Source organism: Vanessa atalanta, chromosome 7 (assembly GCF_905147765.1).
Source record: "Vanessa atalanta chromosome 7, ilVanAtal1.2, whole genome shotgun sequence".
NCBI lineage: Eukaryota > Metazoa > Arthropoda > Insecta > Lepidoptera > Nymphalidae > Vanessa > Vanessa atalanta.
The window spans coordinates 11,953,774-11,981,102 of record NC_061877.1 but is presented as its reverse complement, the minus strand read 5'-3'; the positions used below and the strand labels follow the sequence as shown (position 1 = coordinate 11,981,102).

Below are 27,329 nucleotides of genomic sequence, written 5' to 3'. Positions count from 1 at the left end.
AATCTTTTTGCCATTGATGATATTAAAAGTAGGTAGTCGATATCTTTATTATTATTTTACTACGCTACTCGTACTCGTAAGTATTCACTTGCATTCAAGACACTGACGTAGCGTCTGCTTCGCTTCTTAGTATCGGAGCATGAAGCTGAATAGCTCATTCTCAGTAAACGGCCTATCCATCGCAATAAGGATTATTCAAATCGTCCGTGTAGTTCCTGAGCTTAGCGCGTTCAACCATACAAGCTCACCCACTTTATGATACAAATATAGATTATACTAGTAAAACCGGCAAACCTCTTATCTGTGTATCCCAATTGTCGTGGTATAGAAGATGTGTCGTAGAGCCATCTAGCGGCGAGTTACAACAATGACTCATTAAATACCGATATAATTATAATGGTCCACTTTTAATGGTCATCGGTCGATACAAGATGTATTAATTTGCTAAATTACTGTCGAAACCTACTTTTTTTTGCGGTTCAAAATAAAAATGACATATTTTTTTAAATGATTTTTACAAGCATATTTCTAGCCAGTTCAAAAGACTTGGTAATTTATCAGTTAAAAGTTCGAACAATACTTGACCTCGTGTGACAATGAACGGCCTCGTGAAGACCTTACCCAAACCTATTTATTTCAATGCCGGGATCACGGAGCGTATAATCGATGATATTATGCTCATTGTTTTGAATATAATGGGAAATATCTTGACATTTAGTTTAGGATCATTAACGAGGAACGCCTGTTCAAATCCAGCCCAGCAACACGTGCGTAAATTATGCTTATATTAATATATATATATATATTTACTTACCTTGTCTCACCTTTCAATATCCTTTAAAATGTTTTTTATTAATTCTGATAGTATGTGGTCACCTCTGCCGACCTCTAACGATCCCATACATCCCCAACACGCCTCCAACCTTGGAAACTAAAATGCTCTGTCCCTTGTGTCTTTAAATATCCCAAGTTTAGACTTATAAGCGTTTCAATGTATCACGGAGTATTTAGCTACTGCCAAATACTTGATACATACATAATTATGCAATTCAAATATCTGTGTGTAAACTTATATATGTATAATTGTATATCATTTCAATATAGAGTATAATTTGTGTTAATGGATTGTTATTCAATTATAAACCTTACTGGTTAAGTAATAAAAGCGAATACGAACGGAGTAATATTAACATAATGGAGTATGCCCTCATTAAATGTTATGCATGTGTGTTGATGTGCTGAAATGGTTTGCGAATGCACTAATGAGTAATTTCGCGCCTAAACGAGTGCTCCTCTCAAGAGAGTGCACCATAATGGTAACATTGCTACTAATTTAAGCTTGTTCTAGATTATTCTGTGTATTACGAATAATTAATTCGTTGAATTTAAATATATTTTAATAGTTTTAGTATACAATTCCTACGTAAATACACCATATAAAAATACACAAACCAATAAAGTTTTTACAGAAATATTTTACATAGATTGTAATAAATTTATTAATACAATAATTATTACAAATTATAAAGTCACTTATCAATTTATTTTTATTAAAATACAAGCGGAATAATCTACTCTATTATTGTAAATGCGGCCTAACCACTGAGTATAGAGCAAGCTTGAACTCCAAGGTAAGTTTGTCACTTTGTTTACGCCTAAACCTTATACGCGAGCGGAGCCGCGGGCGACAACAAGTTAGATATATTTGTACGAATCTATATATAATATATAAAGACCGATGTAGTTTATTATAGGGCATAGACTATTTATATAACTACGATAAACCTAATTCTAGTTAGCTAACCGAGTCATACTCGCATTAGATCGGAACGGCTCTAGCGATCGTAAGAAAATAATTTATAAATAACTGTCTTAAATTATAAATATAATATATACTAATAATAGTATATATTATATTTATAAAGTAATAGGTAACAAATTTATTAAGATTATCAATAAAATATTCAGAAATTTACTTCGACCTTATTTTTGATTGAATAAATATATATTTTTATAAAATGATAACATAATAGAGAGTATTATAATCTCTCGCGTTTTAGGGCTTGGTCGTTAGGCGTTACACATATTAAAGCCTTGAAAACCTTGGGGTTCAAACTTGCTTCATACGAAATTTCATCAAATTCAGTTCAGTGAATTGTCCGTGATAGAATAACAGACAGACAGAGTCACTTTCACGTTTATAATATAATTGTAGATTATAAAATAAATCTAACTAACCCGTCATTACAACGATAATTTTGTTTACATATCATTACATGAAGTTCCCGCATTAAATTAATTTTATTGCCAACTAATAAATCACCGGGTCTAAAGGACCCTACGCTGAAACCTGCGGGGAGTCACATTAAACATTCATATACCAAATTTAACCCGCCCATTACTACTCGATGGGATTTTTATGATCGTAAATGTGTGAAATGATTTTATTATAATGTAGGTACTGCGTGCGGTAACAGGGTTGTCACAACTTTATCGTTTGTATGTTTGTCTGAATACGTATTCGAAATAATTGCAACTTGAGAAATATTGTTTTGTCAACCCTATTATATAAAAGTATAAAATCTTTCATTATGTCCGAAGGTTTATTTCGTTTAATAACTGATAATTAAAGTAATTTATATATAATATATATAATATCAACGTGCAGTGTAAAAACAGCACCTACAACAATATTTGAAATTAATTTTACTGATTTTTTTTATTAACGATTAATTTGAAACTTATACCAACATATCAGAAGATACTCACTATTGATATGTTGCTTAGTAATATGTAATATATTAATAATATTTATAATTCTAGTAATCCTTTTCTTCCTTAAGGAGAAGGAGGCTAAGCCTAACATTAATTCAGCAGTGGTAGTGGTATTAAAAAAACGTCTCATCGGAATATTCTTCACTTGAAACAGAAGCGAGTTCGATGCCTTTCCATTGTTTCAGAATTCAGGGGAATACATTTGTTATAAAACTGTTTCACAATAACCCTGACGCAAACGAAACGCAAGGTGTAATAATCCAGGGCAGAAATTCTACCAACAAATCGACAGTTTATCGCAATCGAATCGAAATGTAATCGTTGCCGTCCAGCCATTTTCGTATTCCAAATGTCCAATATAAGTAGAATTAGTCCTCAGTCATGATTAAGCTGAGGTTTAATTATGTGAGGCAAGGAATCGGGGACCGTTATAAGTTAGTAGAATTTGTCCCCAGTATGATATAATTCAATATCTTATTTATCACCAGCTTCTGAAACGCTGATCCGATTAACTAATTACATATATTTTGATCTAAACGCTCATTGATCGCTTATTGCGTCATCGGCTGACGTAATCAGAAAAATATAATAGTTTCGCTTACCACCTGAGGTTAGAGTTCTATAGCAAATCGCTCGCAGACTAGATTCGGCTAGAATAGTTTCAGTTTCTCAACCTGTCACCCCGAACCTCAGCCTGTTGGGTACCGGATTTAATTATCCGTCTGCTACCTATATATATATATATATATATATAGGTAGTATATATATATATATATAGGTAGCTTAGTATATATATATTTATTTGTAAGGAATATGTATGTTTGTATATCTTTATGTATTTCATCGTCATGTTTATTATTCTATGTTTTTAATGTTGTTTGTATTAATTTTGCTTGAGAAAGTTAATAGTACATGAAGATTATTATAGGATTTTTTTAAATGTTCAGTTTATTTAAAGATGCAATATAAACGTAGTTTTAAAGTTAATTACTGTTAGTGTAGGTTGTAATTATATCTTAGAATGTTTGACTGAAATTAAATGTTTTGTGACGGTGGCGTTTACTCTTCTAGTGTCCAAAAATGTATTTAAAATTTGTAAAATAAAGTAGGTCCATCCAACTGTGTATCCTGTTTGATATTTCTTGAATAAGAACACGCTTTTTATCAATAGTGTATAGTGAAATTAAGGTTTTTATGTTATTGTAACATGAAAGTGTCAAACGCATTAACCTCATTAGATGTTAAATAGGATAAGAACACTTCTATAACGATGCTTAATCCACATCTGACAGTTATGTTAATAATGTCCTCTGGTAGATTACGGTTTCTGTGAACATTCTAAACGGATATGTGTGTGTATAATGCACAGGCGCGTTCAAACACATTGCACTCTGTTGTTATATATATATTCTATGATACTAGTACTTGTCTATTATCTCAATATCTTTGATTAGTCTCTACGAATATAATACAGAAGTAAAATCCCTATGTTTGTATGTAGGGGATAATCCACGTAACTACTGATCCAATTTCAATTTATTTTTCTCTATTAATAAATTAAACCCGTGCATAGCCGGGACGGTTCGCTAGTATTAAATAATCTGAGTGTACGTCAGAAGGCTGTGTGTGAGTTGGGTCTACGCCCTTACAACGAATTAATCCATATACGAGACTAGAGATTTAATGTACATCTACGCGTATCTTCACTTTCATAATCCCTTGAGACGTCAATCTGACATGATCGGATATCTCGGCCGCAGGACTTTTAATAGCGTCATGTATGTGACGAGGAAGTGTAACTGCGCGACTTCCGATCTCCAGACTGCGGTCTTCTTCACTTCTTAAGAAAACAAAACAGTAGGTAATATTTAATGGACTCAGGATGTTTACCATTATAAGGTAGACATTAAAACGGGTTAGTTATTTTCTATCTGCTTCATATAAACTATATATATGGATTAGCAATAATTTGAGTTTTCTTTTAGTCCACACCACTGTGTCGCCATCTGCACTAAATTTTAGTTGTTTTTTTTTTTGACAACCTGCAATATCCGAACGTTTCATCATCATTTACTTTGGAGAAGTCATTTTCTGTTGATATAAAATTGATAATAGGGTTGGGTGTTCCTAATCTAATTCGTACAAAACCCTCGTACAATTATGATAATCCTTCACTCGTTTGGTTTTTTTGTGTGAGTCTTTATATGTGTGCGCGTGAGAGTGTGTGATTTCACTATTTTCTTGGAGGATTTCTAACAATCGCCAATTAAACTTCGGTATTGTTCGTCCGTCTCGCTAGAAAACGTATCAATGACGTTTCACGTATGATTGCGCCGGCGAAAATTACGCAATGTTTTGAACCGAATTAAACATAATATGATAAAATATTTATTTCTCCTTTGTTTCATTTTTATTAATGAAAGTTCTTATTTTACGAGATTAAAGTCGTTCTCTGATTAATCTAAAATAATTTCATTCAACTATTTTGAATACCTATTAAGAAACTTGTGCTATTTTACGAAATTCCAAGCAAGTTAAGAAGTAGTTAGTAAAATTGTTTTAATTTTTTTTTCTACTGTTGTTAGTAGTAGATTATAATAACTGCCAAGTAACCCGTTATTTCTTTCGTGTAATTACAATTCTTTAATTATATCGTTACGTGTGTAATGAACGGATAAGCGGTGTTACGGACGAGTTTTTTTTTAATGATGCTTCGTAAATGCTTGGCATGAAACCTGTTTTATACGGTATTAAACAAATTAATTATATAAATATGACGTGTTATAATACACTAGTGCGGATAACTGAGGATTAAATCTGCTTGTTTATCTATCATTCCGATTTTCTTAAAGTAAATAAATAGAAATGTAGTAGGTCAGTAATTTACACGTACAACAAAATAATAAATAAAAATGTATTTTAGATACTTTTGCTACAAAGTAAAAAGTGCCTTTGTCACTATGCATATAATTTCAATTTATATTTTTCATTTCAGATTCATTCGTAAACAGTCAAGAATGGACGGCGTCACGCGGAGTTACCGAGTTGCGTGTAGGAGTCCTAGGCTCCCCGGACAGTGGCAAATCAGCCTTGGTCCACAGATATCTAACGGGGGCGTACATGCAAGAAGAAAGCCCTGAAGGTATAAACCGTCATCTAACTTAAAAATGTTTCATGTTATAACAATTATACAACGCCATCTAGTGATAACATTGATAACTATCAAAATAACGTCATCTAGTAATAACATTGATAACTAATAAAATAACGCCACCTAGCGGAGGTTGTGACTAGATGGATTTCGATTCTAGCGCCATCTGCTATTGAGTTGCGGCTTTATCGTGCAATGTTGTGCGGTGATCATAGATGGCAATACCGGTTTTTAATTGAATAAAAAACAGCAGTTCGCTGAACTTCGTAAGCTACCCTTGAGAGTAGTATAATCCGATAAGTGATAACATTTCGAAAAAAAGAAATTAATAGAAATGGATTTTTAATTAATGGAAGCGTGAATTTCGCTGAAGTATATATCTTATTTATTTTGTAAATAAAATACATTATACAGTTTATACGTATATCCAAAGCTAATTTAGAAAACATTCATTTATATAGAAACAGCTATTAAAATACTAACTATTAAGAATGAAATAATGCCTACGTTATTAATTAATTCATCTCATAAAGAGGTATTCGTTTGTTTGTACGTAATGGGTAATCTACGAACTAATGATCCAATTCTAAAGATTGTTTCTCTATTAGAAATCTATATTACGCCTGAGTGCCATATGTTAAACTACATGTACATCATATGGTTTTCTTAATTAATAACTTTCACCCGTGCGAAGTAGGAGATAGTCATGTTGAAAATAAAATACTATATTTTTTTTATATATTTAGGCGGGCGTTTTAAGAAGGAGGTGATAATCGATGGCCACAGTTACCTTTTACTCATCAGGGACGAGGGCGGCGCGCCGGAGATGCAGGTCAGTGAACAATTAAATTACAGAATATATAAATAGTTCGTAATGACAAAAATAGCTTACGTAACTGATATTTACTTACACAATAGTACATAATGATGTCTAGGATGTTACTTTAGTAAAGTAAAGTAATACTGGTGGGCGATGGTTCTTGGTCTCTCTTAACGAAAATATACGGAACTTATTATATGACGTTGCTACGGCGTTAATAACAGTCTGTAAGTGGCCCACTGTTGGGCTGAGGCTCTCCGTTTAAGAAGAAAGTAAGCTACTTCCATGCTTTCACGGTGCTCCAGTGCGGATTGTTGGATGTCCATATGTCAAATATTCATCCATAGTCTGATTTCCTCATGCTGTTTCCCATCACTCCCGAGTAGATTATATTTATAAATTATAAACACATCTAACAGAATCTTAACGCACAAATGCGGCTTACCTTCTTCTATACTTTTTCTATCATTCTACAACACCGTGCACCACCTGAATTGTAAACAAAAATTAAGCTGGAATTCGAACCAGCAACATACCGATCAGCTTTACGTGTTCCAGCCATTGGGCTATTTCGACTCTTCTCGAAATTATTAATCAATCTTTAACATAGGCATACATCTATGATTAAGTTTTAAAAGCTATTCCAATCGAAAAGGGAATAAAATTAAACAAACCTTTCATTTACGTATGTCACGCGGTTTGCTAATAGCACAGCTGTACACTATAAACAGTTCTTGATTAATATAGCTGGAATTATAATATAACACTGTTCCACTAAAATAATTATATCCACATTAATTTTATTTCCAAAGTTATATTAAAAAAATTCGCAATTTTTATAATAAAGATTTATTTAATTATTATATTTAAAGATTCCAAGATCTCGACCAATGACATCGCGTCAATTAGTTTTCATAGTTGTTCATTTGTTTTTACTTCTCTGGTGGTTAGGTTACTTACTAAGTTCTTTTTTAATCTGTAATATCATTATACATCCGTAAATGTTACTTATCTTTCTCACTAATGTGATAAGTTTGCAGTTTTTAGAGATAACAGATTACTGATATTAATACAAAATTGTGATAGGAAAATGATTAAGAGAGATAAAAGTTAAGAGTTTCATAAAAAGGAAAGATATGTACTAAATTTGCATTTTTTTTTCTTTTTTTTGTTGTTGGTTTTTTTTGTGGATTAAGGAGTATATACTTGGCTTATTGTTTTTATTTTATTTTTTGTCAATATTTTGTTTTATACTTTTTTTAATTATGCCGTGTCCTACATAAACTTCTCTTTATTTCATTATAAGTAACATTGGTTAAAATTATGGTATAAATAAATACAGTGCCTATATTATATAAACAGTATCGAAATTTCTATATGGTAATAGACTATCGTTCTCTCTTTCTTCTACCATCCATAAAAAAGAAAAGCAACGTCTTCTTTTCAATGAATTGAGTTTGGAATACGTACGGTAATAGACCAAACGGTCAGTATCAAACTAGCCGCTAGGTGGTCTTATTATAAGGTTTTAAATAATTCACATAAAATCCTAACTAAGTACTATTATGCGGTTTGGATTCCTTGGCGTGCCAATACATCCTGATATATGATACAGAATATATGATCTTGATTTGTCTTGGATCCGATTATGTTGCCAAGTTTGGGAGCAGCCAGTGTCGATTATAGCCAGTTGTGTAATGTGATTAATAGTTCGGACATATCCTGATAGTTATGCGATCCTGGTAGCCATGTTGAAATATGATACTGTTTGGAACAAGGGGACGTTAGCGTGTTTTGTTTTATTGTAATTATTAAAGATATCATCATCATGCCCTTCTAGTTAATGTTTGACTTGCTAACTGCACAGAGGACAATTTTGTGCGCAAACTAAAATTGCACTCTCCGTTCCTATTAACATGGTTATAGGGCTTTATGCGAGTCTCTCTGGTGGGGGGTTATCACCTACTCATCATATATTTTGCCCCCGAGTAACCTTATTTTATTGTATTGAGTGATTTAGTGAAACTACTGGCACAGAGGATATAATATTTCAGTTCCTGGGATTGGTGGCGCATTATTTATGTAAGGAATGGTGGTCATTGTCACCATTTCTCGGCAGTGATGACCACTTAACAGCAGATGGCCCATTTGACCTTTCGTCAGCCGATACAATAGTAAAAAAATAGTTGGAATGGCGAATTCGAGACGAATGAGTAATACCGCCAACAATCAAACTTTAGTTGTTACCAAGTTACTTAGCAGAAATATCCTTTGAAATTTTATTAGTACGACTCGTGAAATGAAATCTGAAATCTCGGGATCGGTGTCCTTATATGCTAGTCACTAAGTACTAACGAGGTTGTTTAAGAAGCGTTAAAAATATTTTTTCGCATTTTGCAACCTATGCTAATAAACTCTTCTTATTCTGAACTGTTCTTTAAATTTAATTGAAATTTGGTCCATACATACCTGTTTCATGCACACGATAAGTCATACATTCAATTTGTCTTACTGTCGTAGAATTTATTTCATGCTGAAGGGAGGAATACTGTTGATGAGTGATGAAATTCTGCCACATGTGAATTCATGGAGCAGCTCTGGAGCAGCATTCTGTAGCCTTATCTCACCGAGAAGGATTTGCCCAGCTTTCGAACATTCTTCGGCTGTTATTTTATTATTATTAAGATTAAGAAATTTAGATTAAGATTTTAATTTCAATGTAAAAAGTTTGTTTAACTATCCGGAGTAAATTAGCAGGCAGACACGAGTAAAACAGCTAGTTTCGTAATACGAGAAAGTGGCGTATTTGTTAGACTTAATGGACCCCGTCTCTTGGGGACCCCGCTCAAACATTTACAGAGTGAAGACACGAGACGTTCGCTTCTAAGCTTAAGTGACCTACTGCGAGCAACCAGGGCGCAGTTTCGTTGTTTGACACGGAACGTTTTCAGATTTAGTAAAACGTCAATTAATATCATATGCATAAAACAACTTAAATTTTATCTTAACAGTCTCATCATTGAATTACACGATTGTTTTGTCACCGATATCAAGTGTGTAAACAGTTTTACCGGTTGCGTGGAATCCGGTTGTTAGGTTTGACCCATACATAAGTATGTACTAACTAGTTAATTTTAATACAACAAGATGCACGTTAAATATTAATTTACTATGAAAATATTCAATTTTTAATCTAAAAATGAATACAGATGTCATAATAATCTTGACAATTATTTCATTGGAATATAAATAATAAATTATAATAAGTACAATAAATAAAAATGCTTCATATATTTTAGATATTATTAACAAATAAATAAAATAAGAACTTATTAATAAATAAGAAATTAAGTCTGATCTTTGCTTGGTTATATAATGATTGAAATTAAAAAAACGGAAATAGCGTAATAACTTTCATTTATCAAGAATCAAACCTCTGATCGACTCGAGTTCTTATTTTGAATTTGTTTTTTTTTTTTTTAATTTAACTATTAGTATTTATATTATAAGGCCATGGTACAATGCACTTATTGTCGTGTCGTATGTGTGAATGGAGTGTCAGACAAGAGGATACTCTCATCGATTCGCGCTATAAAGGGAAGTGGCGAGTTTTAATGGTTGTTTCAGTTTATTTATCGCCACAAAACTACCATGACATTTTATAGCTTCTATTTTACAATCTACGATGATCTACAAGGGAATTTATAGCACGTAGGTTACTATGTGGCTTGTGATGGCGACACACATATGTGGACATACATATATCGTTTTTAAGTTAACCGATTCTAAGACAAAGTTTTACAACAAGATTTTTGAAATAAACCTTTTTAAACGAATTGGAATATTTGTAACAATTTCGTTATTAGATTTGTCTTGATTGTATACAATAATAAGCACTCCATATGACCTTTAAAGATCAAAACACTTTCGTCGACATAAAACGCTACGTAAAACATTGTTCCTATGTGAATTTTAATACACTGACACTAGTGAATAAATTCATGTGCCATCGATTATTCAAACTTCTACATAAAAGTTGCCATATAATAATTATTTAAATTAAAATGCGATGAGTATATTATTTTTTAACATTATTATTTTATTTCGATTTATTTGTATATTTTACAAAAGCTTTACTTCTTATTGTTAGCTTGGCAATATAAAGGCAGATAGGCAAATAAGCAAATAGGATGCCGTGTTCGTACAATTAATTGAAATCCGATCGAATGTAATTTCTGTAATATTATGGTAAGTCTCATAAAAGTACGGTTTTCAAACGCTAATTTTTCTTTGTCATATTCCAGTTTGTCTTATTGTCGCGTTAGGAAGATAAATACGCGCATAGTATGTCCCATCGAAGATGATTTTTAAAGGCATTTTGACCAAACTTCAGGATTCACATCTTAAGGATTGTCTAAGTCACAGGTATTATGAGTGTGTAAGTGTGTGCACAAACACAGGTGCACTCTATTTCTTTACTATCATGATCCGACGGGACAGTATACTGACACGTCTGAAGAGTTATCAGACGCAGGACGGCTTTATGAAGTTTGAATTGTAGCATTCCTATAGGTACTATAAATAAATGATGAAAAACTATTAGACTACAAACTCACTTGCAAAATAGAACGTATGCTTTGTTGTATGACTTAATATGTTTTTACGGTAAATTTATTAATTACTAGTTTTCGCTCGCGGCTTTGGTCACGTTTTAGGGGTTGGTTGCCTCTGCCCTTCCTTGGAGTTCAAGCTGGCTTCATAACTAATTAATTCCTTTAAATTCGTTCAGTGGTTTTGCCGCGAAAGAGCAACAGACAAACAAACAAGAATTACTTTTAAATTTATAATATTAGTATAGATTACCTCGTCCTTATAAAATCTCACAGTGGACGTGTCTCCTAATTTACAATAAAATGTTCTTTTAAGTAATTGTATACATACTATATATATTGTATATTTTTATTTAATGTAATTTCTACTGGCATTAATTTGGCAGATCTTAAAAGAAGAGATCAATTAAGCGAGCGATTATTCATAAATATTTTTTTTACAAGCTACGTGTAAACTCTTATATTAAGTATCTGGTGGTCTCGTCGGGAAATACTCTCGGAATTTTTGTTCACAAAACTAACTTTAATAGAGTAATCAGCAGGTATATAGTTTGAATTAGATTAGGACGTCCGTGTTAGTGTAACCCAAATAGCGAACGTGCATAATATTTTATATCCTAGGAAATATTTTACGTACAGTACTCCTGCAGTGACTTGCACATTTATTATCCAGATATATTTATTTAAAATACATATAAAACTTCTTGGTTAATATTTTTATAGCCATAGCGGTAGGCATAGTTTTTTTTTTAAAAACCTCATGCAAACATTGTTTGCCACGTATTAAATACTTAAACTTTCTCCGATACGTGCTGCATCGTTTGGTATATTTTTTATGTCAATTGGTTTTATAGTTTTTTTTTGGTATAGGTACAAAAAACGTCTCCTATTAATGCAGGCTGTTAATGCAGGCATGCTTAATATTTTCTTAATATATATCTATAATATTATATGATAATTAGTTTAAACTTGTGTGATTAAAAATATTAAAATTCAGAAGAAATTTTGACTAAATTTCTATTGCCTCGTTGGCTTCAGGCTTGAGGTCCTGGGTTTCAATACCAGTTCGGAGCAAGATTCATTGAGTGTTTGCACTCTTTCGTATCGGAAAGCAAGTAAAATCGTCCGTCATGCGCTCAATTTCAGGTAATGTCAGAATGCTGTTTGTTCACACTGGTGTACTATAATAAGGAGACCGCCGTGACTATATCAGTCAGCAACTATTAACGCTACGATTGAGCAAGGAGATTAAATTGGAACTAGTAAAGTCTTCATTTACTTTCGAAGTCATTGGATATTTTTTAGCAGTTCCAAGTACAATAGTCCATTGATTGAATAAATATTTTATTAGTGTTACCAAGTAGACAAATTAAATGTTATCGACCTGAAGGTTTCGAGGGCGTCTACCCTGGGGTCGTTAATGTCATGTCTCATTAATATCGTAGACCCTACATTTTCAATTACTGATTGAAAACGAAAGAGAAAAGTGAGTTGAAAATCTGATAAAATAAATAAAAGAACAACGGAACTATTTTAATAACAAAGCTTTACTGATTTTTTTTTTTTCGTTGATGTGTCTCTGGAGTTACAGAATCACGTTCGAAATTTGAATGTTTTAAAATGAAAATATATAATAAAAGTAGTGGTTATACTTGGTCCTTTATTGCCATCAATAAAAGGTACGCCTCGCATGTCTGGGGACACTACCCACGCACGTTGTGACACTGGTGTCTCTGCTTCCTGTTGATGTACAATGTTTCCGTTTTGAAGGGCGAGCGAACCAGTATAATCACCACCACTTACCATGTATGATGTATGACCCAGTTTATAACGCCACATTCTCTTAATAAAAGGCAACAAAAACATTTTAACTTTCTGTATCTTCCGCCCCAAGTGTTTAGTTCAAAGGTGAATGTTTATACGTAAAAAGTAGCCTTTAGTAGCCTGTAGATAAAGGTTTTAAATGTATTATTTTTGTTCTGTTATAAAGAGTTATAATTAAGAATTTAAATGACGCTACCATTTTTATGACCACGATTTAATACTGAAATAATTCGACCGAAAGCGCTTTCTTCGACTTAATTAAATGCCAATTTAATTAGGTTAAAGATAAATAACCGCTCCTGTTCGATGTATATTCTATATAGTATTGTTCTATGAGCTTGTTTAAGTCTAGTTAACAACGACCATTGAAAACTGATGAAATTCCAAACTACCGCAAAACGCTTGGGAATGGAATATTGGCTAAAGTTGGATATGATAATATTGGTATTTCATATCGAAGGCTATTTTGTGTTCGTTGTCGTTTACTTAAAAAAATAGTAATGTAGTATACGGTGAATCTCCCACTGTTGTGATAACCACTTCTCTTAAAATTGACTTCTCCATCAAGCTGTTTCAGTATGCCAAATATATAAATCAATTATTTCAAAAAAAGAATATGAACAATTCTTTTTTTTAATTGCCAATATTCCTATTCATGCATAAATATTTGATAACCCCAAGTTATAGAACTCCTAACTACTGCTAGATGGAACGTATAATATTGGAATATTCACGGTTAAATTTTGCTCATGCTCTTGCTCAGGTTTTTCCAAAATATTTTTCCGTCTCATCGGGAACGAAATCAATTTTAAATACAATTTCAGAACCCGAAATCAGAGTACGGGCTAAAATCGAGCTGTGGTCAGTAAAGCTATTCGACAGGAACGAACTCGAAACACACCGCAGAAAACGATCGTAAAATGACAGAAAGTAATAAGCGACATGGACTGTAATAATAATAATTTTTAAGGATACACATATAAATCAAATCCAATCAAATGTATTTAATTCGATACTTATATTGATATTCGTAAACTTCACAATGAAGCGTTTTCGAATCGTCAATATTTAAACACAACCACCGTTTCGAAAAGCAGCCTGAAGCGAGAAGAAACGCCAAGAAATTCACATAGTTGGTCTTTTCAAATAAATAGATTTACAATGCTGTTTTACACAATTAGTGTTAAATTAGTCCTATGATGGAACTCGAGTCTAAATCCAAACGTTTTTTCTAAAAAGTATTCATTTAATGCATAATAAGATTTATTTATTAATTTAATTTAGTCTTAATACACTTTTTAAATGGTAATTTTTATTATATTTTCCGGTATCTTATATATGCGTATAACATTGCCCAAAAACGTTCTCTGTACCGTATGCAAACGGAAAGTAGGGGGTTAAAGTTTACTCTTATTTCTTGTATTAATAGAATGTAATCAGCTTTTATGGAATATTTTTGTATATTCTTCTGTATAAACATTATATTATCATAAATATATTGTGAAGCAGCCGTTATATTATACACCTAGTTCTAAATTATGTATAAAAATTGCATATCACCTAAAGTCGGCTTATGACGTTCCTCGATTGAGATACGAAGTGGGGTTTTACAGAGCACTGTTAGATCACGTCGGCTCATCGTAATTATACGATTACAAAGCTTACAATAATTATTTTCAGTAAGTGATGTAAACAGTGAATAGGTAACTGACGTTTGATTCGAATTTTGTTTTTATCAGTTAGATATAATATCTGTCGTCATATTATTGCACCATTTTTAGGATATTTGAATAAAGAATCATTTATTATAGTTCAATATATTATAATAATAACGTTTTGTTGTAAATATTTAAGAAAATATTGAGGTTACATTTATGGCAACTTAATTTGTTCAGTTGGTTTAATGACTTTTGTGTTCAGTGTATATTCTATGTAGGAACTGTTTGTTTTTAAAACGAAATAAAATAAATTTAAACAAGTATTATAATTAATGTTAGATCCATAACCTGTCTGGGTTGAATTATATTTTTTAAAAGATTTATATCTGAGATTGTCCTTTCACACAAATAATTTAATGTATGTATCATAGATAATAATAGAACATAATATTTAGAATTAATTAATCAAATAATTCTAAATGTTTAGTAATAGAAGTATATCCATCAGAGTGCTGAGAAGCTAAGTCAACGTCACTCGGATCAAAGTAATCTTAAACTTATAACTGTGTATTGCCATCACATTAATTTGCAATGAAGTATAACCATAGTAAATTGCAGTGCGATTATTCGTTACGTCGTTCTCTACCAGGGACCTATATTTAGAGGACTATATTAAGCGTAAACCCTCCGGGTCAGATTGTAATATTGTGACGTCACGACTTGTACACAGCGATAGGGTTGAAAACAAAGACTGCCAACTGGTAACAGCTGCGCAGTTCTACGATATTAATAATTCTTCGCAATAAAAAACATGAATAATACAAAGGCTTCTAGCAAATTTCGCAATTTCAAAATCGATGATTTGATATCGAAAATGCAATTATTATCCACGCAAACAATGAAACTTTAAAAGTTAATTAAACGAGTCAGAGGTTAATTAGAAAAATGTTCCGTCATGGGACGCCCGCTAGATGCGAATCATAATTTTTTTTTTTTATTAAAATGAGTTATAATTAAATAAATATGGCGAACAGTAATTTAAATAAATGTATTTTTATTATTATAGGTAATTATAATTTATAGCAACGAAGTATACTATGTGCCATGCACACACAGTATTGCGAGATATGACGTTACTCACAAGAAAAACTAGAAATATAAACACCTTTTGAATAATCAAAATACTCAGACTGAGGAAAAATATAATATTTGTTTAAACATTTTTTTTGGGTTCCGTGCCAAAAAAGTAAAACGGAAACTTCTTACTAAGACTCTTCCGTTCGTCAGTCCGTCCGTCTGTTACCAGGCTGTATCTTATGAACTATGATAGTTAGACACTTGATTTTTTTACAGATGATGTATTCTGTTGCAGCTATAACAAAGAATACTAAAAAAAGAATAAAATAAATATTTATGTGGGGCTCCCATACAACCGTCCTTCGTGTGCTAGTCCGACTCCCACTTGGCTGGATTTTTGCATCGCCTTTCTATATTAATTTAAAAATGCTGTTGTTTTTTATTTTGTAAAGTTAAGGGTAATAAGAGGAGGGTTAAAATGTGGATAGGGTTATCTGTGTTCAAAGTCACAAGCTCGTTTAAAAATTCACATGTGAAACATTCATTAAACTCCATTCCTTTAAGATGCAAAATAACTGACCATTATGAGCTGATGAATGGACCTGGAATATGGAGCAGTCTTTGAATCTAAGCCCGAGGTTTCCTTTCAACTGCCGTGTCCTGGCTGCATTGTGCCCGTTTACACCGGTAATTGCGACCTAGTTTCGTAGACAAACTGAGGCTTCGCTTTTTTGTCGATAATTCTCGTGGGTGAGTGAATCGCGGAACGCGGATTTGTTGAACGTAGTTATTAAATTGTTGGTTATATTGTTCGATTGATTTGTGAGGTATTAATCGTTTCCTTAGTTTTATATATGAACAGGACGTTTCTAACAACCAACAAAGTATAATAGGTAGTTTATGATCCATGTAATCGTATGTAATGATAGCCGTCTTGAAATCTGAAATCATATACATTCCGTAGTCGGGTAATGTAGGTTGTGTTCATTTGGATTTGTCGTGTAATCTGGGCTTTATGTAATCAGCAAAATTGATTCGATTCGTTCGAGTTTACTTGGTAGGGTTGGGTTCGTTAAAACTAATTATTATTTATCGCTAAACAGTAATTACATGTACTGCCATGTTCCGGTTGGATGAGTGAATGAGCCAATGCTAAAACAGCTTAGTTCTTACACTGCCCAATAAATATTACCACATGTTATAAAACAAAGTCGCGTCGTCTGTCTATACGTGATAAGCTCTAAAACTAACGAACGGATTTTTATACGCTTATCACAAATGGATTAGGAACATTTTAGTGTATAATTATTTAAGTTTATGTATGAAAATGTTTGATGAAGATGTTATGAAAAAATTATCTCGGAAAAAATCGTGGCGACTGGGAAATATATATGTACTATGATTATATAATATAAACGTAGTATGCAGATATTCTACGCGTGTGAAGCCGGGAAGCTATATGTATATAAAAATAAGTTAAGATAAAGATAATAAAAAAATAGAAGGTTGAGGTCTTGCCAGTATAAAAAAATAATGGCCATCGTTTTTTTTTTAAGTTTTTTATTAAGTTGTGTGTTGTTTCTTTGTTTGATGTTACACACTCACACACGACAGATTTCTCACTCGCACGGACTCACACGGTCTCATACGGACGGATAAAATTAAATAGATGTATGTGTGGCGTCTTACCAGGTCGACTAAATGTGCGTTTTGTGACAAATAATACAATTGTTCAAAATGTAAATAATTACTGAGTGACGGTAATAGTTATGTGTAATCTTGATATTCCAGTGAAATATATTTATGACTCAATAAATATATAACATATTTGGATATGAACTCATTTATTTGGTAAGTTTGATACATGATAAAAAATGTTATAATCTCTAAATCAATTTTGTTGTATCGACTTATATCTGATAGTATTTATTACGAATCGCATCACTATTAATAATATCCGATGATGTTATATCAGATCCGTCGGTCTGGTCAAAACAAAGACATTTATTTAATATAAAATTATACTTCCTAATTGACTTTTTTGAAATAACTAGAGAACACAATTTGAGAAAAGAAATTTAAAACAAACCGCTGAGTATATTAAGTTCAATTTGCAAGGTCTGCTTTTCCGAAATAGTTGTTAGTTTTTAACAATTAAATTACTTCGTAGTCTAGCTTATTCATCATATGTTCTACCGGCAAACAGAAATATTTAGTAATATAGTGTACCGGTTTGAAGGGTGAGTGAGCTAGTGGAACTACAGGCACAAATTGCATAATATCTTAGTTCCCAATGTTGGTGATGTGAGGAATTATTAATATTTCTTATATGCAATGTCTATAAGTAGTAATGACCACTTACGATCAGATTGCCCATTTGCCAATCTGATTTGCTTTACAACAAAAACATAAAATAAAGTTCGCCTTTCCTAACAACAATAGTTCGTTTTGACATGTGATAGTCATAATGACTGTTTAAATTGCTGTCAATTCTCGTAAGTGTACTTATGTATAAAATTACAAATGTGTGCGTGATAATTTCACGATGTTAAAGTTTCCCTCCCTACAGTCGACAGCTAATTTGTAAGGTTCTGTGATATATCAAAGTTCTTCACCCTCCGGCTTATGGTCCGACATCACAAAGAATATTTAATATGTTAAATGTATGGCTCACTGTATATTCTAAAGTGATCAAACAGAGAATAGAAATGGCTTAAGTTCTTTAGATAATGTTTACATTATAATTATTTTTAAATTCTTTATTCGATTAGACTTTTAAATTGACAAATTTCTTATCTATTTACCGGTAGAATACAGTTATTCTGCGGGTAGCTTTACATAATGTGTGCGAGTTTATTGTAATATAGTGGTAAATAAAATAGTCCCGCGAGTAAATAAATATACACTTAACATCACGCTGTTTTATCTTTTATACCATAATACCTTAATTCAGAATAACCGTACTATATTTAATCAAAGGTATTGAGTTGTGAAATCTGTGGTAGTTCTTTGTACAAGCTAGTCTCGTTAGGTACGCACTCATATTCTTCCAGCAAACAGTAATACTTGGTTTGGTTTTAGTACATTTTCTTGATTATAAATGATTACATGTGATATAAAAAAGTGACCAAATCGTGCGATACGCGCTATCTAAGTTGGCCGGCCGGTAATCGGCTGTTTAAGTAATTACATCCCGCGTGATGCGCGTAATGCCTATGTCAGAATTTTGGGCGGCTGTCTCTACAGGATGATTAAGACATGATGTGAGTGATTGTATTCCACTTGTATTTATAAGAAACTAGCGGAACATGTACCTCCGCGCGAAATTTATAAAACACAAACTTCCTCAAAGTTTGTTTTATTATTTATGTTATGGATAAGGTTTCATTGTCATCTGCTAAGAACGGAGTAAAATCCATTCTTAGCAGATGTCTACATCTTACCTGCCAAACCTTCCTACATAAGTAACCTGCCTGACAAATTTCAAGATTGTAGGTGTTACAGTTTCTAAAATTTAATGATTAATCAGCGAGTGCTATTTCGCTTTTATGTACATAGATTTCCTCCATGGAAGGTAGAAGTTCTTCTCAATCGTGCGTTCCTGAGCTGCTCTTCTCCCAGGGGATTTTCCTTTCCGTTCCTAAAAGCTATGTCCGCTCAGCCATTTGTCGTCTACTTAGATAACGTAACGTAACAAATACATTACCTTGAAAATCGATATCAACATTCGAGTAAATAATTTATTTCTTTTCGTCAATTATAACGATCGATACGAAAACGTAGAACGTAAAAGCTTTAATGGCGATAGTAATGGACGATGTATAAGATACGATTGTCTGTGTCTCTACACTTCAGTAATTGCCGATGCTCTATTATTTATATGTACGTAGTTACTTTGACATGGTTTTATGTGTATGTGTGGAATCGATTTCGAAATAATTAGAATGAATACTTTATTCACTATTTTTGAGCGATGTCAAATTCGAATGCGACGCTTTAAATGTGTACTTAATCTTTGGTTGAAACGTTTTTTGACGTCAAATGATTTCAATTTCATCTCGTGTAACGTTCGTGTCTTTTTTTGTTTTTATTTGGTTGATTTAACTATTGATATTACAACAAGTCTATAAAGATATACTTACAAAAGTTACAAACAAAAGTATTCAGTAATGTTATTCTATAAAAACTCACATAGTTTCTCACTCGAAGGTATATTCTATTTTGATGCTTGTATCCTTTAAACGTTATAATTATAATAGTCACTGTCGCATAACAATTTACTGACGTTTCACGATCGTTTTGTGTGGAGAGTTTTCTCATTTGTCGTTTTGGCTTAACAACTACGTTTACATAGCAAAAGTTACACTCAGATGTAACTTTTGCTCTTTAACCTACTACGGAAATACATTTTCGGAACATTGCCAATGCACTGCAAACACTTGCATGTTGTACGCCTTTATACAACCATATTATCACACTTCTATTTATCTCGCTATATCTTTATTACACTACATCATTACAGTGATGAATTTAAGAAGAACAACCTTCATGTAGTTTACCTTTGTAATAAGTATTTTGTTTATACAAATTGAATAATATTATTATTAAATAAACATTTTTCTTGAAAGTATGTAATTTTTAATCCAAAGTGTTCCTTATTACTGTCAAAAGTTAAATCTGAATATTAATCCTTATATGAAATAGTGAACTGCTACGATGTCTACTCAAACGAACACACGAACACACGAACAAACGCGCCCGCTAACGCGGATATAGACAATGCTTAATGTTTCAATTTGATTAAACTAAAGGTTACTTTTATCAAGTAGTAGAACTAAAAGAAAAATAGAAAACGGTGAGTCGAATGAATAAAAAAGTACCTTTGCTATACGTACGCTTATGCATGTTTGCATTGATGATCCTAAGCTTCGTGCTGCAATCAAGGCAAACTCAATTGTCACCTCCTCTTCATGATATTATTGATCTATGTGCCCACTGTTACGTCATTCAATTCGAGCGCTTCCGCGTTTTGTTTTAAGGTTCTTATTAGCCTCGAATAGTTCAATTAATCGACCCTTCAGGTCACGCGTGGCGACTGTACGGCGCCATGAGGGAATTTTTTTATTTGTTTTTAAAAGTTGATCGATTAAAGAGCACCTACGTGCTTTAGGGTGATGTTGTTTATAGATAAATACATGCAAATGTATATAGCGTTTTAAATATATCATGATTATGAATTATATTAAAATGGATCGTGATTCTGATGCTAAATAATTTAATTCTGAAAACTCAATCATACATTCCTATAACAATATCCAAAATTACATTTTATATTCTTTGTAAGTACGGTTTTTATTAACATTGTCATTGAATGAGCGTGGACTGAAAATGTACTTAAGAAAAATTAAATTAAATAAAACCCAATGATATTCTAATAAACTAGAACATCATTGATAAAACCTAAATTTTCGAGCATATTTTTTAAGTTATACGTATGTGGCTGAGCAAATGGGCTGTCGATGGCAAATGGTCACCGGCACCCATAGACTTTACTCATAAAATTAATCATTCTTTTTAAAACCAATGCGCCACCAACTTAGGCTTATGCTCTATGTCCCTTGTGCTTCTATTTACACTGACTCACTCATATTTCAAACCGGAACGCAACAGTACTAAGTATCGCTGGCAGTAGAATATCTGATGAGTGGGTTACACGTAATACTATTTTTCTCAAATTAAAATCCATAAGTATTTAAAGTAAATACAATTAAACTATTAACTTATCACGAAAATAAACAATACAACCTCCACGAAGGGTTACTTGTCCTTCAAATATTGATGGTAGAATAATTGATGAGGGTTTTACCTATCCAGGGTACATTCAAAGCCCTTCCAGTTTATAAGGCAAAGAGTAGTAAGGAGAAATTCAAAATTTTAAACAATATGTTTAAAAATAAATGAGTCTGAAGGCTTTAAATGAAATTTTTGTTTTGTTTATATTTAATTAAACAAAGATCAAAAATTATTAATTTATTCGGGAAACTCAGTTTTGACATCCAAAGTGAATGTCGGTAATTAGTGTTTTGTGAAGTCGAAATAAATTTAATACTAAGACGCTTTCAAGAGAATTTGTGTGATTAACAAGATTTAATTAAACGTAAAGTTACCACTGGTTCGGAATGAAGTTTATACCGAGGACATCCGACAAGAAAGCGGTTTGGTTATATCATTATACAGAGCAACTGTATACAGTTATATGTATATATCCTGTATTAAAATAAACTAATATATCTCCACGTTTTTAATCATGTATATATTCTTGTACCTACATGTCTTGCTTCTTTAGTAAATGTTGAAAAAACATAACCATTCTTTACATCGCCAATGCGCCACCAACTTTGGGAACTAACATGTTATGTCCCTTGTGCCTGTAGTTGCATTAGCTCGCTCTCCCTTCAAATCGGAACATAACAATACTGATTACCTACTGCTGTTTTCGCAGTAGAATATCTGATGTGTGGGTGTTAGACTGGCTTGCCCAAAGCCACTACCAAGTGAATTATTACGTAATATATAATCTACACTTATATTATAAATGCGAAAGTAACTCGTTCGTTCCTCTTTCACAGCCTTACCACTGAACCGAATTTGATGAAATTTGTTATGAAGGAAGCTTGAACTCTTAAGAAGGACGCAGGCTATTTTTCATACTTAGCACCTGACGACTAACGTCTAAAACGGATGCATAAACATAAGACATTACATAAGCAGCCCGTAAATGTCCCACTGCTGGGATAAAGGCCTCCTCTCCCTTTGAGGAGAAGGTTTGGAGCATATTCCACCACGCTGCTCCAATGCGGGTTGGCGGAATACACATGTGACTGAATTTCGTTGAAATTAGACACATGCAGGTTTCCTCACGATGTTTTCCTTCACCGCCGAGCACGAGATGAATTATAAACACAAATTAAGCACATGAAATTTCAGTGGTGCCTGCCTGGGTTTGAACCCGAAATCATCGGTTAAGATGCACGCGTTCACCACTGGGCCATCTCGGCTCTCATGACCAATATTATATTATAAGAAAATCCTGGGTATATCATTATAGAATCGAACACCTCGCCCTAATAATGACGATTTCAGAGTTGTGAATTGCAAATTAATATGTGAATATTTAAAACAATATCTTCATTTGTATCTGTATTAAATCTAATAATTCATTTTCCAATTCTCAAGCGCACCGATTCGTAAACAAAACATGAACTAACGTATGAACTATTCAGTCAGGAAATTCTCTGAGGAATTCTTTGTGAGCGTTGATTAAAAAATTCAATTCAATATAGCTTTCATAGATATGTGACGTATTTGTTTCATTACCAATGTACATACAAAATACATTTAGGATGCGATCGTAATTATATTTACGTTGAAACAATTGTTTCATTTGTAAACTTCTACTGTTTTAACGAAGGGACGTAGGTAATGTAGATTGTGAAATGTCAGTGAGTGATATACAATGTTTTTGGTGAGTGGACGAACATATGGGCCACCTGATGGTAAGTGGTAACCACCGCCCATAGACAATGGCGCTGCAAGAAATATTAACTATTCCTTACATCGCCAATGCGGTTACAACGTTTCACGAGTGAGATACGAAGTGAATTTTTACAGACGAGTGATCGTGTTTTGTAGCGGTGTCGCCAAAAATTTCATATTTTATTTTGTTTCCGAATTTTTTACTCATTCCGGCATTATACATTTGCAGCGAATGAGAATGAAGCTTTTGTTTGGTCCTCAGAACAGGAAAACAGAAATGGTATAATATATTATTGATATTATGTTACATATGTCGGAAGGGTTGATTAATTTTTCGTCCAGAGGATTTGCGATTCAACGGGGCAATACTGCTCACCAGTCCATGCAGTAATTATTCAATAGCAATTTTTTATATGTTTATATAATTAGTATGTATACTTAAGAAATTCACGTAAATAATGTTCATGTAAATAAGTATGTTATATGTATAAAGTGTAGTTGTGTTTATCATTATTGAAGTTTCCATATCAATACAAGCTACTTCTACTAACAATTTCTGTTCAATGTGTCTATGCTCAAAAAGCGTAAAATTTTATACGTCTCTTAGGTGGAAAAACGGTAGCTACGCGAGCTCTTAAAACAATGGAACATTTATTCGCTAAATATTCTATTTGCATATTTGTGAGACGAAAAAATAACATTTGATGATAGAATTTTATGGAGATTTTTTTTTATAGATAATAAAAACGAAAAGACGAGCAATGAGCAAATTGATGTGACAGTTTTCTAGCTGTTATAAGACAGTCGTTTGTAAGACCTTGAAATTCCTGTATACGTTAAAAAAGAACTAAAATGATTGTATTATGTCATCATCAGACCTTATAAATGAACCTTATGAATTAACCTAATGGATTTACAAAGATCATGAAGAACGTCGTCTACGTCTCAAAATAAATGACCAAATTGCCTCTAAACGTCTCATTATTGGATGTGATAAACACAAATTAAGTATTATATATAAAAAAAAACAACGGTCTACGGGGTTTTCCCAGGGAACCCGTAATGTTCAATTAAGATTCACATATTACAACCACTGGCCAATTTCGGCTTTAAATATATTATACAAATATCGAACGTTACATTCATGATTAATCCAACAGCGGTGCTTCATATTGACACTTTCCATTTTGTGGTTAAACGAAATTACCACCACAATTATTAACATTTGTTTAAATAATTCAGTGTAATATTTTCTTCTGTTTATAAACGAGTTATTTTCATACGAGTTCATGTGTACTTGTAAAAAATAATCTATATTAATGTCTAGCTGAACAAAAAATGTAACCAATAATAATACAAATTAAACCAGAAGAAGTAGCGCGTATCACTTCAGTCATTTTTCAGTAGGTAGTAAGTAGTATATCATTTTATTTGAGAGAGTAGCGCGTCGCAGTTTCGCCTGCTTTAAATTTTAGTCTTGCTTCAAACTAAATATAAAATCAATGCGATTGTCAATTTATTATAAAAGCTTAGTACAAAATATTTAGTCGAAGTATTTCAAAATGATTTAACGAAATGTTGGCAATACTACGCACCTATTCAACTTTAATGGATGCGCGATGTGACTAGTATTAGCTTAAATCAAAGCATACAAACTGAATATTCTAGAAGCAAAAAAAGCAAAAAAAAATCTATGTATGTAGTTAATATTTAAACGGAAAGTTAGACAAGAATGGGTAAAATATAAAATAAGCTACGTTTTTACCAGCTTATACTCATTTCATATTGACAAAGGTATATGAGAAGTGTTCTCAAATTAAAACCAGTAATATTTTTGAATTAAGAATATTATGTTGAATAGTCACCTTTTTAAAATAAAACAAGTCAAAAATCGAATTTGTATTGTTAGAAAATTTAGAAATAACAATTTTATTTTTAAATTGCTTACGTAAATTATAGGTACAACAATTTAATTTAAGTTATTTGAGGAATACATCAAAGGAGTCTGAATTTATTTATATTTACTGTTGTAATAATGGAGATTACGTTTAAATCTAACAAGTTTAATTTCAAAACGATTATGTGAAAGTTCTAATAGACTATAAAAAGTTTATAGTTCATTGTACATTGCCCTGTCTGGGACGGGAGTTGAACTCCCTACCATATTCATTATTTTAAGAGTCTATTTTGTCTTTGCTCAGCTGTCAAGAGATAAGACCCGCTTTTGACAGGTTATTCACTTGCAAGAATTGTACACATTAATGATTTCATTTTGACAAAACAACTTATTACTTACAATAGAATAAAATTAAAATATATTATTACGTTAAGAAAAGTCTATATTTTTTAAATACTATTATCTTATATATTTTTGAGACAACATTTAATTCAAGTTATTATTAACTTTATAAAAAATATTAAATAATACGAAAATATTTAAATTATATTTTAATATCTGAGATGTATTTAAGCAAGTTAAAATGACTATTACTAAAAATGTATAGAATTGTGCATAATTCATTTTTTTTTTTTTTGATCGAGTTATTTTAAACAACTGAGAATAATACTTAACTTTCTTATACTTAAAACAAAACAAACAAAATTTTGATTATTCATGATGTATGACGAAAACATAATATTACAACAATAATTTTAAGATTGCAAAATTTGCAATTGGGATTAATATTCTAGTACAATCCTAAAAACTGAAAAACTTTTCTACTTAACATTTTCTGTCAACTCACAAACTTTGTCATGGCGAAGGTCAAATATTTGAAAATGTAATGGAACGCTCGAGTTTGTCTCTGGTATGGCGATCGTGAGCTGAATTTTAATGTTCATTTGAGATGGCAAGCGCTGAATAACTATACTTAGGCGAAGCTATTTTGACACTAAGTTGCTCACTTCAATTTAGTGTTGCCTGGTACATATATTTCGCCCTTTTCTTTTGTGAAAATTTTAAAAACTAATAATGAAGATATTTGAGGAATGTGCTATTTTAAATAACAATAATACAACTTCGGTTACTTATATAAAGTATTAATTTAGTTTTATGGTGAACTTCGTCCTTTTTTATTATATCACATAACAATAATTCAAAAGAAACAATTACATTACACTGATATAAAGCGATACATGAATAATACAACAGAATAATATTCAATGCTCGTAATAAAGTTATCTAGCGATATATTTGCTTATCAAATTCACTTCCCGCCCTCGTAGTTGTTAGGGCGCCCGGTTATAAAGTTGTAACTCGATAAAATGGGTTTTCCCGTTTTGTGCTTCCCGAAAAGACCTTCTTAGACCTACAGTGGAAATTTTAACAAATTTGTAAAGTTAAATGTTGTATACTGTACTGCTAAGCTCTTGTTGATATTATAAACTGTACTAGATTCATCTTTATTAGGACGGGTACTTTAATTATGTCATAATTAGTTTTTATATTTATTACCGCAGTATTTGTTACGGTTTGGATGTAATTTATTTTAACTACACACATTCCGTCGCTCGCGACTTAATATTTAATTGAGCATAATTTTCGACACGTGCTTGGTTACTGTTGCATGAAGTATCTGTTATTTTAAGGCACTTATATTCGTGATTAATTGTATCCAAGCCGTCAGACAAAGAAATAGAATATTAATCTACTTAAGGTACAGAATAAACATCAATAATTGTTATTAATGAGTTGAAAGATTTTTTAACATTTAAATGTGATAAATATTAAAGAAACAAACTTCTCTTCAAGTTGTTTATCTTGTATCAAATGTCTGTTAAAATTCACAGCTCAATTTAATGTCACGTTTGTTTTGATTTCTATAGGCTTAATGAGCCATGAACCAATGGTGCTCAATATTTTTTATCTTTTCAACTAT

At 32.1% G+C, this 27,329-nt stretch overlaps 1 protein-coding gene across 2 annotated transcripts in view; it reads left to right on the top strand.

Annotated features, from left to right (window-relative positions):
- The window catches only part of LOC125065082 (centaurin-gamma-1A), a 230,692-nt gene that overhangs the window by 191,041 nt on the left and 12,322 nt on the right, over positions 1-27,329 (top strand). For both annotated transcript variants that reach the window (XM_047672502.1, XM_047672500.1), the window contains exons 2-3: positions 5,771-5,917; positions 6,673-6,758. In XM_047672502.1, coding sequence (XP_047528458.1) covers positions 5,771-5,917; positions 6,673-6,758 — 233 coding nt within the window. The remainder of the gene's footprint in view (positions 1-5,770; positions 5,918-6,672; positions 6,759-27,329) is intronic.